Below are 19,851 nucleotides of genomic sequence, written 5' to 3'. Positions count from 1 at the left end.
TTTGCCTTATTATAAAAGCCATAAAGTATGTTGTAATACAAGCATTCTGCTGCACAAATTCCACCTTGAACTTTATCTGTTTCTGAACTTTATCTAAAGGAATCTGCAGGAACTAATTAACTGTGGAATGTTTTAGGTCAGACAAGGTATTGGTTGCAGTACAGTGAAAAGTTTAAATATTTATTTAGAGCTATTATTCCAAATTTGCTCTCTGAAGTACCATTATCCAAAGCAATTGATACGCGCATACAATTCTTTGTTCAGTGATTCTGCAGCACCTATCACTCCAGGATCTTACTATATAGCTGTTGTTCATAGGTTTTCTAATAATGGAAATAATGTAAAAAAGAATAATATAAAATCCCTGTAACTTTTCTCATGGCACCATCTAGTGGTTTTATAGTTACGAAGAACGGAGAACTTGCGGCAAAGCTTACTGCTTCATTTGTATTAGGTTTTTCTCAAGAACTGTGGTTGTGTTTCACATCTTTGGCTCACATGTAGCTGTAGGTTTAATGCTGTATATTTGCATCGTGTCTGGAACACATGTCCTTAGCTGGAAATTTTCAGTATCTCTTTGTTCTTGCCCTTAGCATTATATCATAAATGTTTGGCGTCAACATTATCCAAATGATGAAGATGAGGTGAAAAATTTGAATGATAAGCAGATGTGTCAGCCTGATGGGATCCAATGCTATATAATCTCCAGTCAAGCCTTCACCATCTAAGGTCTGCGATTAATAATCTATATGAGTTAGAGGTATAAAAAAAAATAGAAGAGAGGAAGCTTTGAAGAACCTCTTCATTTTTGCCTTTGTTTACACAGTTGTCTTTGTTTTGGTGGTCTATGTGTGTAATTGTTTTTATTTGTGAACTTGTATAAGGAAGACATAACTTCAGTGGTTTCTGATAAGTAAACTTGTTGAATTCCCTCATTACTGCTAGCAGGCTACTGTACATGATGCAATCATTAACTCTGTGTTAACAAACCAGGTTGTCTTTGAACAGAATCTCTCTTACTGTGCAAAGGGTGAAACAAAACTTTCCATTCAGCAAAGGAGAAGATGTAGAAACGATATGTTTACAGGGGTAGCACAGGAGGCACTGGTCAAACTTACCTCCTCAGTGCGGATCGGCCAACTTACCTGGGATAAACCAAGTGCTCAGAACCTGCAAACACCTCAAGTCTCTGGTGCAGCCGAAGCAAACAGCCCCAGGCCTCCTTGTCCCTGGCCATATGTTTATTCCGTGTGTCAGCCTTCCCGTTACGTGAGCGCAAGCATTTGGCGCAGCACTGCGGTGATCCACATGAGGAACTGAGCTGAGATGTGGTGAAATGCCCCACAAATAAGCCTCACTAAAATACCCCGTTCTTTACCATTTTCTGCGAAATCCATGCAAAGCAGCCCGAAGTGGCTCATTCCACAGAGCTGTGGCCTGAGCCCGGAACAACAGAGGCAGGTTGGTCAAGAAAAGCGTGAGCCACTTGGCTCGCTCCCATGCCACACACACATCCTGCCCAAGACTGGCTGCAGCAAAAGTCCAGGCAGTCCTGAAAGAAACAAACCCAACAAAACCCCACGAGAGGCCACCGAGCCGCCGGCCCCGGGGCTCGCGGCCCTGCGGCGGGACGGAGCAGCCGCCGCGCGGCGCGGGGTGGAGCCGGGATGCTCGGCGCGCGGGGCACCCTGGGAGAATCCGCGGCGCCCGGCATGGCGGCGGCGGCGGGCTGAGGGGCGGCCATGGTGTCGCCGGCGGCGCGGCTCGTGGCGCAGGGCGTGTGGGCGGCGCTCACGGGCGGCTGGTACCACGACCCCGAGCAGGGCGCCTTCACCAACAGCTGCCACCTCTACCTATGGCTCTTCCTGCTCACGCTGCCGCTGGCCCTGCACCTGGTGAGGCGCCGCCGGGCATGGGGCGGGCGGGTGGGCAGGCGCCATTTCGCGGATGGTCTGGGGGGCAGCGGGGCGCGCCGCGGCTCTCCCTGCCTCCCTCCCTGCTTCCTCCATCCCTGTGTGATGCAGGGGGGTGTTTAACCGGGCCACTAAACCAAGCCGTTAAACTGAGCACTCGGGCAGGAGCGTTAGGTCTGGCCATTGCACCTCAGGGTCGACCCCCTAAATAAAGAGGCTCTGTGCAGCGCTCCCCGGCCTGACCTCTCCGTCCTGCTGATTTTGTGTTGTGAACTGCAATATTTGACCACCTAAATAGGCTCAGCGCGGCCGACCGAGGCCTGACCTCTCCGTCCCGCTGATGCCGTGGGATAAGAGCACATAGGAAGGTGTGTGATACCCGTCTGCAGCAACAGCGAATGACCCGATCAACCTTTGCTCAAAATCTGCCTTTAGGGACATCTATTTTCAGGTTTGTCCCCCAGCCCTTTCCTTTGAGAAGGGTAAATCAGTGGAAAAACCCAAACAGTGTATAATTAATATGCTTGCTGAATGTCACTGGTGAGTCACATTGCTTTTTGTGTCATGCAGCTCCCTTTGTTCTAAAATTTAAACACTGCAAACATATCATTTTAAGAGCTAGAGTTTGTTTGCTAAACTTTACTATTATTTTTTTTTCTTGAAAGCTTGAAACTTTTACTCTATTTTTGTGTGTGTTTTCCTACTGTGTTAAGGAAGTTTAGAAATACAGTTTGCTGGGTCATTATATCTCTCTTGGTATATTCTTTAGTGTTTGCTTAATAGTGCTTCTACTGGAAAAAAAAGCCATTCTTTCTTTTTTTTTATGGTGATTCCTCTTAACCAACTTATAAAAGTTTTTTTTTTTTTTTTTTGGGTAAAAAGTCCTAAGTAGAGATCTGACCCCAATGGTCAGATATTGGCCTGTTTTTCAAAAGCAGGGAGCACTCATGACATCCTCAGAAACCTCTGTGAGCCATAATTTCGGCATCTTTAAGAATCAGTTGCCATTCCACGTTTTATGGCATGGATGCACTGAATTCCTGTAAGCATTGCTTACAGAGTTGAACCGAGATAGCAAAACATCAGTATTTCCTTCTGATCAACCAGGTCTATTTCTTATATACACTAGTCAGCGTCCTATGTTGTTGAATTTACTGTCTGACTGGTACGTGCAGTAAAAAAAATCAAATGGAAGAAAAGCTGACTTGCATAAGTAGGGATGTATCAGGAAGAATATATATTTCCATGCGGGAAGTATCTAAGAAATTAATAGCATGCAGGAAAGCATGCAGAATTGCACAAAAAGAACACTGGGTCCAAAGACTGTAGGTTAGAGCTAAGACAAACAGTGGAAGTTATTTAAAGGAAAGGAAAGAAGATCCGACTTATCTACTAAACTTAGGTTTCTTTATCTTGTGCTTCATCTTAATTTATCCAGATGGACTTACTTCTTTTATTGCAGATTGGCTGACTTTCTGATGAATCATCTGGTTAAATACCAGGAGCTGTTTTCTTGAGCTAATGTATCACTATGGGATTTTTTTACCCTTGGTAGCAGTAATTCATTTATTATGCTGGCTGCTCAAGAGTAGTGACATCCTTAAGTATTTGCTTTCTTGCTTTTAAGTGGTTGGACTGTGTAAATATTGTGCAAGCTAGATTCATTCTTACCTCTCAAACCTGAATTTTAATTAAAGATTTTATGTTTTATATTTGGTAATATTTGGGATCATATTTACATTATGCACACACTTAATACCGATAGTTTTGGATTCTGCTAAAACCATTACTGGCATTCCTTGAAATGTAAAAGCCAAAGCAAAATAGAATACTATTAAAAATTGTTTTGCACTGGATCATCTTACTCAAGCCTTTGTCAAAGTCGCTCTGAAACATTTTGATTTCAATGAAATGTCAAAATTCATCCAACTGTTTTGAGATATTTCCCACCAGCACAGCTGGAGCACGCTGGCAGGGTAGGGTCAGGAAGCCTGGAGTATCAAGTTGTTTCTGCTGTGGGGACTGAGGATTTCCTTCTATAACATTGTCAGCGCAGCTTGCTTTATTACTAATAGTCCCATTATTAACTTCCCCTTTACTGAAAAGGCCCATCTGTATTTTCATCTCTTCCTTTCTATCTGATTTACCCTTTTCAATAACAAATGTACAATTAAAAACGTCCTTAAAATCAACTTTCAAAATTGTAATGAGAGCTCTTGTAGCTTTGCTTTGTCAAACCTCATCATGGATTAGGAATTTGTTACCTTATTCCACCAAAAAGCAGAGGGTTCCTGGACACTCTATTCAGGAAAATCGCAGTGCTTGTCATAAAAAGTGCCTGGGCTGAATTTGGCCCCAGTGGAACATCACTGAAGCGGAGAGATGACTTTGGGAATGTTTGTACTATAGCTTGTTTGACAAGCTGCAAGACAAGCTGCACATCCACATTTTGATGAGTCACCAAAACGGTTTAGTGCAAGTTTCTTCTGCCATTTTTTTGGACAGAAAACTTTCTTGAATTTACTGTTTTGCAGACTGCTGCTGTGGAAACTTTCTAGAAGTTTAGAAACACTGTGGTGGTTCAGTGCTCTTGTATCATCACACTGATCATTTTTGCCCTATCAAATGTATTGAATTAGGAACACACTCAAATAATGCAAAGTTAGCTTTTGTCTTTGTGCAGCCTGAATAATATTAGCAAAAATAGCAAGAAGAATTCGGCCATTCACCTGGAATCTCTAGACAAGCAGAAGTCCCAGTCAGTCAAATGCCCTCCCAGCATAGGCACATCAGCGCTGTGATGCCTTTACAGTCATAAATCAGGCCACATCTGGAACACATAAACCTGTATTTCTGCATAGGACCCCAAAATGTTCCAGTGCAGGGTGTAACAATGGAAGTAACTGGAAAACAAGTACATTATGGCCGAGCCTTTAACTGGCTGAAGGCCAGGGAAGCTAGAGCTACAGCCTCCACAGAAACTGGTGCAGTCTCATGGAGGCTGCTCTCTAACGGGTCTGTGCTTGGGGCTGTTTCTTTCTATTTTCTAATAATGGCAGCTCAACAGAAGCTTTTCCTGTGACTGGGGCTTTCAAAACGCAAGATTGCTGTGTGGGTCCCTCTCTCTAATGCAGTTCCCTCTCTTTAGGACATTGCTGTGGCCTTGTCCCCAGTAGGGTGTATTCTGTCAAAGTCAGCTGAAGGTGGCCATAGAGTTAAGTAATTCAGCAGAGGGAATGGAGATAGATGAGGGATACAAACTCACATGGTATGACTATAAAGCCTAATTTCCATGGCAAACTAGGCTAATTGTAATATAACATATCAAAAGTGGATCTATCATGTAATTTCTCAGTGGTCTCTAATCTAATTCCTGCTTAGCTCAAGTAGATTTTATAGCTTTCATGTGTCCATACCTGGGAATGCCAACCATAGTCACTTGTATCCTTGTAGTTTGCTCCACACTGACATAGATTGTGCTAGAGTAAGTCTATTCATTTGTGCTCTCTTAACAGTATTCCTGAATGTGTCACCTATCAAGCACTTCTTTCCCAGTGGCTCATTTATGCTGGATAATGATGTATTCTGAGGCATAATTTAATAACAAGTGATCAGTCTGTGCTTTTTAGTGCATTTTGATGAATCCCCAAACTTAGTGCATTTAGTTCACTTTCTCCAGAAAGCAAACAAATCCCTCATTTGAACAAATTCTTACAGATAATTAGCTATCATTCTGTGTGAAACCCAACATAATTTCAACTTTTTTTTTTTGCAAATACATTACTCATTTATTAGTTATAAAACAAAAATGCTTCAACCGTATCCACCAGAATTTCTATCCCGAGCATTGTCTTGCAAACTGATGCTCTTTGTGGTCCAGCTTCAGTAAAGAACTGCGAAGGAGATGCCTAATTTCGGTTATATACACAGTACCATGAGGCACTCCAAGAGACTAAGCCTCAACTTGTAGAAAGTAAATGTATTTCTCATTAAGTATCATTACTAATGCCTACATGCTAAATGGTTTCTCCTTTATTATGCCATAGATTCTTGGTGTATGAATCAGAATAGTCCTAAAAAAAGGATGTGCCTGAAAATTTTGATGTGTAAATCTTGAAGGCATACAGTCTCCCTTAGTCAAAAGAAGAGCAATCCACTTTTCTAAGTGGATATAAGATCAACATCAAGATAAACACTGTGCTTGTTTTAACAGTGAAGTAAGAAAGCCTAATTCATGTCCATTCCTCACCTAGAGATAGTGAGTAGGTTTATTTCTGAAACTGAAAAGGTCTCTAAGATAAAAGCACTTGTCATCTTTCACAGCCAAATGCTTTTTAAGTTGGAAGGGTGATATTTAAAATAACAAATTTGGAGCCCAAAGTAAGTTTTTCTTCTTAAAAATCAACTTTAGTTGCCCTTCAGCAGGCTCTGAACATTGGGAATCTTTCTTTTTGCCTCTGCTACAGTTTGTGCAGGAAGATAGTAACACTGTTTGAAACCAACCAAATCAGCGTGAAACTAAGCAATGTGAACCTGCAAATGAATAGAAACAGCACATAAGGGCATTCTGTGACTATAATAGTAAGAGCTTTGGCCCTTGAGAGATAACCACAAGTATCCATTGCTATGATTCTCCCTTTACAGGAAGGAATAACTTTGAAAGGACTTTACAACTTATATTTGAACTATAATTCATTTTAATGACTAAGAAATCTGGTGTTCGTCATGGATCAGCAGACACTGATCACAGACAGCTGCAAATTAACAATTATGAACTTTTTAGAAAGAATTGAAAGAGTCTGGCTTTACATGTGTTTTGAAAATGACTTTAAAAATTTTAATTGCATCTTCTCAAAATCATCTTTCCCTGTGCCATGTGCTCTAGGTGTCTCTGCTTGAACAGGGAGGTTGGACTAGATGATCTTTAGAGGTGCCTTCTAACCCTAAGTATTCTGTGATTCTGTGAAAATGAACTATTATATTGATTTCTTTATTATTCCTTTCTGCAGGCTTTCCCACCAACCACCATCACAGTTTTTGTATACTGCAGCTCAGTGACAACCTTCTTCACAATAATAAAAGTGATCAGTTATCGGCTGCATCTTATGTTCGATAAAGGTGAAGTAATTCAACAAAACATCTCAAGAAAAAATGGAATGCAATGTAAAGAAACAGCAGCCACAAAAGGAAACACAGTTCAGCCCTCAAACCGTAGGTAAGGTTTTCATTGCACAATGTTGATACATTTTATAGAAAGGTTAAGTTTACACCATGCTTTTACATAGCAGAAACCTGTTGATTGTAAGGAAACAGCACTTCTTAACACCTGCCTAGTGTTTTTATGTTTGCTGGCTCCAGCATGCCTAGTCCAGATGGACCTGATGAAGACACCTGTCTGGGAGGTGATAAAAGATCCCAGGGCAGCACTAGAGGAAGTATTCTAGGGAAGCCTAAGGGCTGAGGGAGTGGTAGAAAAGCTTTTCCTGTTGTTGTCCTCTAGCCTAAAGAAATTTGAGAATCAGGGAGGAGAGCTCTATCTTTGTCAGGAAGAATGAAGTGTTGGGCTGTTATGTAATGAGGTAGGACCTTTTAGGATGAGGCCTTCACCATCAAGATCCAGGAAGTCTTCAGCAAGATTGAAGTTCCCAGGCAGCTGCTTGGTAGAGGGTAGAAGGAAGCACTTGCCTCTCTAAGATGCTAGAATGTTATGTAAGTCTACAAAGTGCTGTGGCTTAGCTTTTCTAAAGACTATGTGTTATCTCACATGTATAATGGTAAAAGGATTGTGTTGTTCCTAAAATCTCTCTATGTAATGCAGTGTCTTAACTGCAGGGGATTCTAGTTCTAAGAAAGCCTTGGGTAATTACTTGGGACTTACAGGAACATTGTGATAGTCCCTACAGTGCTGACCTACTGGGAGGAAGGAAGGATGGAAGGAAGTGACCTGCACGTAATGGCCAAGAAAATGCTTTAATACCCCGGCTTTAAAAGCCTGAGATCCTATTTATTTATTTAAGCCCTTTCAGTCTGTGAGGAGCCAAGTGCAGTTTATGCTGCAAATAAACTCTCAAAGTTAATAAGGCTAGTTTCAGACTGAGATAACACTAAAGGGAAATTAGCATTGGGCTAAAGATTAGTACTCAGTTTTTCCAGATTTATGTGTGCTTCGAATATTTCTCTATGTTTACTGAAAACCTATGAAATAAAATAAACTGTGACCTCCTGCTGATTTTACAAACTTTAGTTACACAGAAGCAAATGAAGCTAGCAAGCAGCTCTCAGTCTTCCCAAACACTATGGCATATGTGAAAAATTTTGAAATAAGGTACATCCAAGACTCCAGCACTGAAATATCCAAACAAAGCTTAAACTGAGTGGGTTTGTTATGACTGCCAGCCAGACTTTAGCAACAGAGAGCTCTATATGAGTGAATTTACTTTCCTGCTTTAGTGCATTTGCAGTTCCTACTGAGAGCTCTGCTATTGCCAAGGCTATGAAAGCTACCAATTACAAAGCTTATCTGTATTCAGCAATGCTATTTTCTTGTGTCTTTGCATATGTGTCTGTGCTATACTCCTTGCAGTGACATTGCTACTCCTCTGTATCACCAACTTGCAAACCTATTTCCTATTTACAGATAGCTGAGAAAATAATTTAAGAGGTCCATCTATTATTTGCTGATATTAAACAGAACCTCGGTGCTTTCTTGCACAATGGCTACTGAAAAAAAATGCAAACTTTCATTATGCCTGTGTTGTGACGAAGGAGTGGAGCTATCCCTTAAACTTGCATGCTAAATCCCCTAACATATTCCTCTTACAAAGTCCTAGAAAGAAATCTTGTTTTTTTAGCCTCTGATCAGCAAATAAAAAAATAAAACTTTACTTAATTTGGTAGACAACAGAAGCTTTTAAACTCTGGTGGTAGCCAAGTTGCTTGAAGTTTTTGAAGCCATTTAAGTACAGAAGAAAATGTGGGAAAATGATTTGGATTTACAAGTGAATAATCTTACAGTTTATACATGCCTTTAATATTTTTAAAATGCTCATAATGCATAGCAGGTTTAAACAACATATTGTTTTATAATATTTTGTCCTAGTGGTTATTTTTTGAACTAATTATTTGTTGTATTACACCTGAGAAGCAGGAAATGTGTTTCTTCTCATAAATAAATTTGGTTCAAAAATATTTGTCTCTATCCATTGAAAAAAATAGAAATATAGAGAGAAGTAGTGCAGAGAAGTGAATGCATCCGTAAAGGAAGTGATGCTTATAACTTCAAGCTACCTCTAGTATATCCGTTGTTAAATTTCATCTGTCCGAAGAGATGTCATTTTATTTCTTATAGCAATGTCTTACTTCCTAGAACACCAGAATCACTTTAAACAAGTTAAAAGTTAGGAAGATCTCTTTGAAAGGGATAAATTGCAAAAGAGATTATAGTATTTTTCAGCATTGTTATTTTAGAAATGGAACCGAAGAAACATGCTCTCACTTGAGCACACTGTCCTGTTAATTTCCATCCTGTTGTTACTCTTCAGGTTCCCCACAGACTCCCTGTGTTCCTCTGTGGTTAGCAACATTATTTTTTTTTTGTTTAAAAATTATGATTATTTGCCTCCTTTTTTTTTCCCCCCGTTTCAGCAATAACACAGGGGATAATGGTGTAATTGGTGAGACTAACCAAAATGACTCTACTCCAACAAGTGACAGCAGTTCAAGAGCACAGGCTTTCCACTCGCAGAACTCCTGTGGAGCAATGGTTAGTATGCCTCTTCGGTTGTTTTATCTTCCTGTTGTGCAGTCTACCACTTACCATGTGGAGTTTTGTATAGTCAAGTACTTATTACTTCAAGTAATAAAGTATTTGCCCCTAAGTAGCAGGCAGTGGTTCCCTGGAGGTACTTTTGACACAGCCCGGTGTTGGTTGAGCTTAGCCCTGTCCCAGAGGCTTGGGTTTGCAAAGTTGTAGATAAATCTGGAAACCTCTGGAGTGGCTTGTCCGCTCTGTGGATGCCCCGTGGCCTTTGTAAATCTTGCCAAGAGCACCTTGTGTTCACAGCTGCTCTCAGAGAAGGGAGGGCTTTGCACATGTTGGAAGAAGGGAATGTCCACAGTGGCTACTGCCATCAGAGCAGCTCGTCACCGCTGGGGAAGCCAGCTCCTCCTGGCACGTTAATAACTTCCTTTTGGGTCACTAGATTTAGGTTCATGAAACAAATCCAGCACATCTCTTCAGCAGTTATACAACTCATTAAACATTGTGATTTATATGCAGAAGATGCCTACCTGAGGTTAAAACATAGATGCTTTCCAAGCTGTTAGTCATGCTTCCTAAATCAGTAAAGGGTGCAAAGTGATGAAGGTCATGTACATACATGTTATACTAACAAAGAAATAGTAAGAAATAGTCATGACAGGTCTGAAAAGTCAAATATTCAGAAATTAAGAGAATGAACACTGTGTTATCTTCAGCTGATCCCCATGTATATTGTGATAAAATCTTTAATTATGTGATCCCATGCTATTTTTTTTCTACAGGACTCCTGCCTCATTCAGTGCAGAGGATGGTTAGTGATCTCTGAATAAGTAGCTTTTAAATCTTTTATTGTCTTCATTCCTTCCCTTATTCCTTTGTCTCCCTATTTGCTGCAAACTATTTAAACCCTGGTCTGAATCAAATTATTTCCTCATTTTCTAGAGTGTTTTTACCTTTTTGTAGCATCTGTATGATTCACAGACATTAACAGCTTTCTTTTATCAGGTAAAATATTTCTCACCTTGTTTCTGTTTCAGTCTTTCCAATATTCTGGTTTTTGTCCAGTCTGTCTCTGCAAATTGGATCTTGTTCCAATTTCCCATTTCCAAATGTATAGATCAGGTCTAGTCAAACCTAATCTTCTTCCCTTGCTGCCAGCACAATGCCATGAGTTTGCAGGAGATGCTTATTATTTCCTTTTTGTGCCTGCCAGACAGAGGAGAGGAAATGGCATGTTAATTTTTCTCAATAAATTCTTTTTCAACCTATAAGTCTGGGCTGTTCAGTTTGGAGTGCTGAACTATCCATCTGGAGTATTGTGTCTAGGTTTGGGCTCTTTAGTGCAAGACAGACACCGATGGACGCTGACAGGCTGGGGTGAAACCAGCAAAAGCCACCAAGAAGACTAGGGAAAAGGGTATATGATGAATGAGAGCAGGATGTTGAAATGTTTTAGTCTTATAAAGCTAAAAGAGTTTACTGCTGTCTCCAGCTATCTAGTGGAAAGGTATAGACAAGACTGAGCAGACTCCTCTCAGGTGAACTGTGACAGGGCAAGAAGTCAAGGAGACAAGTTGGAACACAGAAAACCTCATTTGGCTTTAAAGAATTCTTTTTACCATGAGGGTGATTAGATGCTGGAAGAAGTTGTCTGGACATGCTGTAGAATTTCCATCCTTGGACATATCCAATGCTCTACTGGACACAGCCCCAATGAACCTCTACTTTGTGTGTGGATGTGTCTGTCTGTGTGTATATATGAATGAATGTGGGCAGAATAGGGGAGAGAGTTGGACTTCAGGAGCTTCCTTGCAAGACAGATGATTTTAAAGATAGTTTAATGGTTTTCCCCTGTAGTGTTTTGTTGAAAAATTGCTACCAAGTGTTGGAGAAAACACTCTATTTTAGTAGTTTGGAAACATAGTTGGAAAAGGGAAATAGATGAATGCATGAAAACATCTGGATTAGCAATTGCAAAGTATTTTATAAAATCTTCCCCCCCGCCGCCTCTCTCCAAGCATCACAAATTGAGTTGCAGTGATGCAGTTTGGAGCATGATTGTTCAATAATCATCTGTGTACCTCCTACTTCCCTTTCTTTTCTTTCCTCCCTTTTTGCATTTTGTGCAAGGTACATGTCTAAATTTCAGTCATGTTTAGCAACTTACCAATACTATAATTAACCTCTGATTAGATGACAATTGCACTGAATACTTTTTTTCTGAAAGTATTTAATACAAACTCATACTAATTTTGTGTGGTTTCTTATTTTTTAGGAGCTGCCAACACGTGAAACTATTGAAGATCTCAAAGGTATTTTGAAGGCTTTATAAATGCTTTCAAACTTGTTTAATCATTGTTTGCCACAAAAAAAAGGGGTGGGGGCACATGAGACTACGGCAGGTTCTGTCATAGCCCGTGTTAGGAGCTTTATGGAAAAGCGCCAGAAAACAGTCTCAAGGGAATTCTAACAGAGCAAGTTTTCTCAGCTGCCGGCCAAGCTCTTTGCGCCACATTTTTTTGGTAAGTTTGGAAACAGTATCCCTGTTTTGATATGAGGAGATGGAAGAAGCTTTTGTCCCACGTTTTAGGGAAGCTCTGTGCCCTCTGGGAGGCGTTGAAATGGGAAGCTACTGCTCAGCTTGCATCTTAAAGCCCTTAAATATCATCTCTTAGCTCATTAGCATGGATATTTCCATCTAAACATGCTCTGCCTACAGTTCTAGTCATCAAGGTGTCTCAGCATATTTCATGATTTTTCTGTTTTGTGAACGTTGATCACTATATCCAGTGGAACCATTTAGGTATTGCACTAGGTAATATGAATAACTATTGCTGCCTTGTCTTACTTTTTTTTCTTCTATCCCTAAGTAAGAATAATTCTGTTTTTTTGTTGTTGTTTTTTTTTTTCACTCTTCCTTGTGGAAGTGGTTATTCTGATTATTTAATTTAAATAGACCTGAAGCTAAAGCTGTCCTCACCTCAAAGGTCTAGGTAAAGGCTAGAACAGCAGCTTTCATACATGTGAACACCACTGTAGTCTCAGGATCTTCTCAGTATGATTTACAATATGCACACAACTTCACATGAGACATTAATTCCTATTTATGTCACAATAAAATGTCTTGTATAACTATCAGAATGGTTATTCTCATCTAAAGCAGTATTAGTGCTACTAATTATTAATTACTCTGCTTGTTTTCATAGTATTTTAGCTAACCCTTAAGATACTGGCTTTTGATTTACTGCAATCATCTACTTTGCTTGTGCTTTCTTTGCTCTGCTCTCTTAACAGTTTTTGCTAACTAAAGGTTGTCGCTCAATAGTACACAGTGTTCCCATTTCTGAGGCCTAATTCCTGTATGTCTTTGTTAGGGATTACAGTATTGCAGGACCAGACTGCACTACCAATTTCATCTACCTCACCCTGTACCAAAGCAGATATATTACCTGTTTCTACAGCCTCTGCTTCAGGTTCCACCACATCAGCAATAGTGGCAAAACCATCTGCTATGGAAACACTTCCTGGTAATGGAATAAATGAAAAAGGAGAGAAGGGACAGTCATCTGGACGGCATGGATCACAAGATATTCTTGTGGACAGGGATGTAGTTAAAAATTTCTCCAATGTTTCTCCATCACAGGGTGACATTTTAAGGACTGGAGTTTCTTTGGAGCCATGGGACAGTGAAAGTTCAGTTATTTCAGACCACCTGAGTAATCCAAAAAGTTACAAAAGAGAGAAGTTGCCAGATGGATCACCCCAGGCAAGCTTTACTAGTAGCTGTCCACATTGCAGTGCCATTGCAACCAGAAATCCCGACCGTCTTGAAAGTTTGTGTATTGCTGATAATACTAACGAGGACCTTGACTGTTCAGACAGTGAGACTGCTGTTGCTGTTGTTGACAACTCTCTTCCTGGAGACCAACTATGTGAGCCCATTAAAATTGTTATCACCATGAGTAGTGCACCAGATACCCTCAGTGACATAGCAGGCTCTGTCCAGCTAAGGGCTCTGGGTACTGAGAGATCAAGCTCTAGCATAATTACAGTAGATCAGCAGATCCAACAAGCTAATGAACAGCTCAGAATTCCTGTTATAACATTTGATTTGTCTGATGACAGTAAAGGTAAGACCTGTCCGGAAGTCAGCGGAAGTGAAAGAACTCCAGAAGCCTTAAAGGCAGAGCTCTCATCCAACCAATGTTCTGGCTATGAATCTGGTGATCCAGACAACGCAGAGAAGGAACACAGCAATCCAGCAAATACTCCTTTAGAAACTAACACCCATTCAGATCCAAAGGAGGAGAATGCTTCTGAAAATGTGCATGTCATGGCTTTGGATTCTAAAGAGGATCAACAGAACCTAGATCCACAGTCCTGTAGAACTGCACATGAGAAGAGGCACATTCGGGTGCTCAGTGTTGACAGTGGGACAGATGTGCTTTTAAGTAAGAATTTCATAGAGGTAACTGACAAAGAAAAGACCTTACCAACTTCTAAATCTGATCTGGAAGCTAAAGAAGGGCAGATGCCCAATGAATCTAACTTTCTAGAGTTTGTCTCCCTTTTGGAGTCCATTAATACCTCAAAAATGAAGGCATCCAATCAATCCACTGTCAAAATGGAGAACACGAAAGAAAGCGCGCCTGCTGGAGGTACGATGTGTGACTTACAACCCTTAAAATAAGCCAGTCAGGGCTAATTATTTATGGCAACTTAATCTTGTTTGCAGCAGAGCACTTTCCAAGGGGAGAACTTGAAAGGTTGAGGGTGATTTTCAGGGAAGGCCTACAGTATTTTAAGGTGAAATGGTATCTTTTCTTGTAAGATTCCATTTAGCTGAAAGGACTTTACCATATGAGAAAATCTCGAGCGAGTATTTTAATTTTAACATATGCACTGCAATTCATAACACTTCTATAGATAGGCTTGCTCTAATTTGCATTGTTCTTGCTGTCACCTTTACTAATTCTCTTCCCCTGTGCCTCCTTCCTGTTATTAAGGAATATTGTTTGTAATTGCTTTATCAGCTCTAGATGGTCAGGACTGTCCGTTAAGATAGGAGATAACATATACAGGGTGTATGGAATCCCAGAGAACTTGCCACGTATTGATGCAGAAGATGTGGTTTAAAGTCAAATACCGCAACTCACTTCTTCCTCTTCTCCAAAATTTTATCTCTTTACCTTAGGTTCTAATAATAAGTTGTTCCTTTTTAACATATATTCTGAAAGAACTTAAGAGGAAGGAATCTAAATACCCTGTTTTCCATTGATCATGATGAGCTTAGTGGAGCTCAGCAGAACTGCTTCACTCTTGTTTTAGAATCATATCCTTTTTCAAGGATAGGCTCTAGGGAAGCTGTTCTTCTCTGGCTACCTCTAGAGTCTCTCATTGCACAAAAAAACAAAACAAACAAAACCCCCCCACTATCAACTTCAAAATTTGTTGCCTTTTTTTTTAAAAAAAGCATGTTTTTCCTTATTAAGAAAAACTAGGTACATATATTTGTCTTCCTAATAGATTTTGTTTTCCTATGGATTCCATTTGCCTTTCGCTCTTCCTTTCCTAATTCTATTTGTTCCAAACTGTCTCATCAAATGTACTACATTTGTACCAATGTACTACATGTCTCATCAAATGTTGTCTTGCTCCATCTTTCACTAATTTTTAGTTTTCCTTCAGTGTTATATTTCTAGTTTTGTGACTTCTCTTCTGTTTTTCCCTTTTCTATGTAGCCACACTAATTCTCTCCTGTGCTACTTACTTCTCTACTTGCATTACTTTCATATTACTTCTCTCTTGTCTTCCCCTAGCAGCCCACACTGTTGCTTCTCTAGTCTTTTCCCGTTCTCTTTAGCTTCCCCGCAGTTTGTTTTCAGTTCTCCTCTACTTCTCCTCCTCTCCCTGCCCTAGCCTCATTCCGCTTCTCCTAGGCTTCCTGCCTCCCTTCTGATCTGTCACTCTAGTCCTACCCGTCGCTGCTCCTCAGGCCGGTTGTTCTGCAGATCAGTTTCTTGCTGTGCTCTCTCTAGTTTGTCCGTGTGCCTGGCTCCAGGCTGTGCTGTGTGCCCATACTGAGCAGCTGCCCTCGCAGCACCCAGACAGAGCCCCTTTCCATGGGCCCCGTGCCCTGTGGAAAGAGCTGCCCTCCGGCCCTCCATGCACAACTGAGCAAGGGTTGTGGCAAGTGCATGGAGGGTCTTTGCTGCTCCTTGACCATAACAAAAAGAGTATTTTTGCCGGACCTCAACTTCTATGTGATGTGAATTAGCTGAAAAAGATATGTGCCTAACTGAACTGATAAAATTGCAGAGGTAAATAAAAAAAAGTGTACCTAATCTATAAGCGGGTTTCAGACAAGTCCCTGTGTGAATGCGGAAGACTAACTACGTAGAGAAAAGGGAACAAGTGATCAGAATAAATCAAATGAAATCATAGACTCCACACACACACACACACACACACGCACACTGCCCGCCTGATATCTTTAATGTGTGTGTAGCCATTAGGCTGTAGATTTAGCAAACCCAATTCTTTTTACCCAAATCCTTGGTCCTCAGGAAATAGGAGGATTCCAGTTCTTTCCTCCAACCAATCTGCTACTTTAAGTGACCAAGACTGAATTTCTATTCTTCAGTCTCTATGACTAGTGCAGTAAAGCTGCATGTGGACATAGTTGAGCTTTCCTGCTTGTTTCTAGGGTGGGCTGAGCTGATGCTGATCCAGGGATGTTGTCCCAGGAAAGGAGCTGGGCCAGGAAAACTGAAGCATTCAAGAACGTGAACAGAAGCTGAGGCTTCTGTTGCTGCCTGGTGTCTCCTAGAGCTCATCCTTCTGGTGCTGTGGGAAAAGGGGATTGAACTGGAACTTTTTTTAAGCTGGAGAGAGGTAGTTCAAAGGCAGTTATTTTTAAAAGCAAGTAGACTTAATTTTCCAGTCAAGTCAGAATGTGCTGCTTGCTAAAATAAATTACTGTCATTACTGGCTGCTTCCCTAAAGTAGGCCTTAATTTTAGGAATGAGAAAAACCTCTAATTTGTTTACAGTCTTGCAATTACAAATCTGCTTTAACACAATAGCATTTTAGAACAAATCTGAATAAATATTATTCCCACATTAAAGTGGGAGTTCAAAAAAAAAAAAAGCTTGGGTGTGTATGTGGGGAATATAAGCTAAGTCAAGGTTGTGCCAAGGGTTTTGAGGCTGGTGGTTGTTTGTGTTTGTTTCTTGTTCTTTTAACCTTGCAAACCACTTAATTGGCAAAGGCTAATAATAGGTGTCTGGTCCAAATGAGCATGAAGTGCCCTGCACAGGGGCGTATCCTAGGAAATCTGAGAAACTTGGCAAATTCCTGGAAAGCTAAATGTTCAGAGGTGCCTGTAAGAAAGCTGCTGTTCTGTGTAATTTGGAGAAGGCAGCGAAACTTGCTAATCAGAAGAGGCTGGAAAGTGAGTGAATGTCAGAGCTGATTACTTCACACGCTTGTGAATTGTGTGGAAGCACAAGGTAGGTTGTCTTGACCGCAAAAGCCCAAATTTGCCAGTAGACAGCACAGCAAAGTGCAATACAAGGAAATTAAAGCCTTGCTTAACCCCACCAGGGATGCCAGATTTAATGTGTTAAAATATGGTACATAAAAAAGCTGTCTAAGAGCTGTTCTGTCGCCACCCCGTCACTTTTGAATCGTGAGAAAGTACCATTGAGAAAGACACCATTGCTAAAAATGACTTGCAGACCAGTTTTGAATCAAACTCACTGCCCACGTAATGAAAGCCTGTCAAAGTGCAACTGCAAATTTTATTCAGTCAGAGATGCATAGAGAAAGCCAGGCTTATTGCTGTGTTTTCTGGATTCTCTGACATATCTGCAGCTGAGTAATAGCAGTGATACCTCAGATTTATGCAGGGCAAAGGCTCGTGTGCTGTCTCCTCTGACACAGTTGACTTGGAATCTAGGACAGATAATGTTATCACCCGGGGAGCAAAACCAGCCGTGGGAGTGCTGGGGACCTGCACGGGAGAACAGGCACCAGAACAGCTTGGCCTGAATTTAGATGTTTTGCAGGCTCTTTTTAGAAAAGGTACTCATCATTCTGGGCAGTGCACAAACCGCAACCTTGAGTGAGTTCTTCTGGATCCTGGGCAATTATCCTTTTCCTATAAAAAGCTAAAACATACTTGGATGGGTATTTTTAGATTCTTCTTCCCCCTCCCCAGATGGAAGAAAGAGAGCTTGTCATACAGCAATGAAGGAGAGGGGTCTTGTGCATTGAGTCACCTATCCAAATAACAGCCATGGTGTGAGGCAGCAGCAGGGGAGTTTGCTGCTAAGCAAATAGCACCTTCAGCACAAAACCCTGCTGAGGGTCCTGTCTCCTCTCTCTCCACCCACCAGAGGGGACCTATGTGGCATTTGATGACCCGCTCTGGCTGGAGGAAAAAGGGGATGAAAAACTCAGATCTCTGCATCTGGTGCTGTATGTATCAAGGTTCAGGGTTTTGTATTCTGACAAGTTTAATGATTAGACTACTTACCTGTGACCTCAGAAACCTTGATTTTGTTTCCAGGGCCTAAATAGATTATTTTGAGCAAGTCACTTCTGTGTTCAAGTCTCCCTGTCCTGTTGCAGCCAGGTTCAGCTCCAAGGTGCTTCGTCAGTGCCCGTGCTGAGCTTCTACAGCAGCTTCAGCTCTGTGTCAGGTGTCCTGGGCTGCTGTCTTCAGCAATGTCAGCTTTTCCTTTTAATGATTTGAGGAATAGTACACAATTTTGGACTGTGGATAAAGTATTTAAGTTAGACATTTCTGCTGAAACAATCAGTGTGTAAAGGGTTAAGACTGTCAATTAAAACACTGGGAGTTTTGTGGTCCTATATTCCCTAGAAATATGAATGAGACAGTTCATACCTCTTAAAGTTGCTGCTTCATGTGAGGTTTCATTTTGTCATGTAACAGAAATGTAAAGAGATTTGAAATCAGTTGTGTCTGCACCAAACAAGCAACAAATATATTTAAAAAAAATCTTTCTATTTAGGAACCAAATTTTGTGGAAAGAGTAGATTCTGCAACAGGCAATTAAAGAACAGAAGAGACTCAGGCTTAATGAGCTCAATTCTGCTTGACCAGATTTCAAACCAGATGGCCTTTGAAATGGTGGCAACAGTGGCATTTTACCTTGCAAGAGTGAGTTGTGGAGACTGGGGAAATGATATGTACATACAGGGAATGTATGTACATTTTCCTCAGGGAAAAATCTGGCAGGCTCTGGAGAAAGAGTGTGAAGTAGAAAAGACTTAGAGAAATGTCACAGTTCAATAAAATTTCATTATAATTAATAAAATATGGTAACTTTGAAGTTAGGATAACTAGCTGCTAGCATTGTGATGATTGTGTGTGCAAAGGCTGCTTCATTTAAACTGTAAAACCTCTTTCAGCCTTGTCCTCGTGTGGACCAAAGGTATGTTATGGTATGTTGTGTCCTAGTTCATATCACTATGCTTTTAGAGGAGGTCAAGCTCAAGATGTTTACAGGGAAGCCTTCTATTCCCATATAGGAAATTTACTAGATTAAGTGGTATATTTTATGCTTAAGCAAAATAGGAAAAGGGTTTAGAAACCAAGCTTTTGTTTTCTGCAGGGCTCTTCCAGATCGTCCTTCCCAAGCCTGGTTTAGCCATGACTTTGGATAGTTTCGCCAAACAGATTTCAGTCTGAAATGTGTAGTTCCCAGATAAATTACCAAGTTAGTCACGAAGCCCAAGTCTGCGCGTGAGGCTTGTGCTCGAGGCCAGCTGTGTGTGCATCAGCGGTGCGTGGAGCAGTGACCCTCACTAGTAGCTCTGCAAAGGCTACTGTGGAGGTGCAGATGTGCCAGCATACCTGCCTTCCCTCGTCCTTTGCTCCTTCCCAGGAACTCAAAGCTGAGCTTTGCCAGCGTAATTTTCATTCAAGGAGGGTTTTGCTGATGTAGAGCTCATTATGTACCCTAACAGAGTGCTCCCAGTCTAGACACTTCTATCTCCATTCCACTTAGAAGAAAATGAGCAAGATGCAGGAAAACTCATCACAAATCCTTCGTGGCCTATCTGCAGAGCGGGAAATACTCATCACCATTATGTTGTCTGATTGGCATGTGAAACCTGTAAAAAGCAGGACTCTCTATATTGTTATTATTA

At 40.9% G+C, this 19,851-nt stretch overlaps 1 protein-coding gene across 1 annotated transcript in view; it reads left to right on the top strand.

The window, feature by feature from the left end:
* The first annotated feature begins 1,728 nt into the window (after nucleotides 1-1,728).
* PCNX2 (pecanex 2) overlaps nucleotides 1,729-19,851 on the top strand; it is a 138,929-nt gene continuing 120,806 nt past the window's right edge. Inside the window, exons 1-5 of the mRNA XM_088534837.1 lie at nucleotides 1,729-1,895; nucleotides 6,923-7,128; nucleotides 9,558-9,675; nucleotides 11,948-11,984; nucleotides 13,047-14,330. Of these exons, the coding sequence (XP_088390963.1) occupies nucleotides 1,743-1,895; nucleotides 6,923-7,128; nucleotides 9,558-9,675; nucleotides 11,948-11,984; nucleotides 13,047-14,330 (1,798 nt within the window). The 5' untranslated portion in view covers nucleotides 1,729-1,742. The remainder of the gene's footprint in view (nucleotides 1,896-6,922; nucleotides 7,129-9,557; nucleotides 9,676-11,947; nucleotides 11,985-13,046; nucleotides 14,331-19,851) is intronic.

The sequence above is a fragment of the Tinamus guttatus genome, unplaced genomic scaffold (genome assembly GCF_059628265.1).
Source record: "Tinamus guttatus ecotype Peru unplaced genomic scaffold, ASM5962826v1 Tinamus_guttatus_pri_ptg000601l, whole genome shotgun sequence".
In the NCBI taxonomy this organism is placed as follows: domain Eukaryota; kingdom Metazoa; phylum Chordata; class Aves; order Tinamiformes; family Tinamidae; genus Tinamus; species Tinamus guttatus.
Note: the sequence above shows the minus strand (reverse complement) of the source record. Positions and strands in the feature narration are given on the sequence as shown.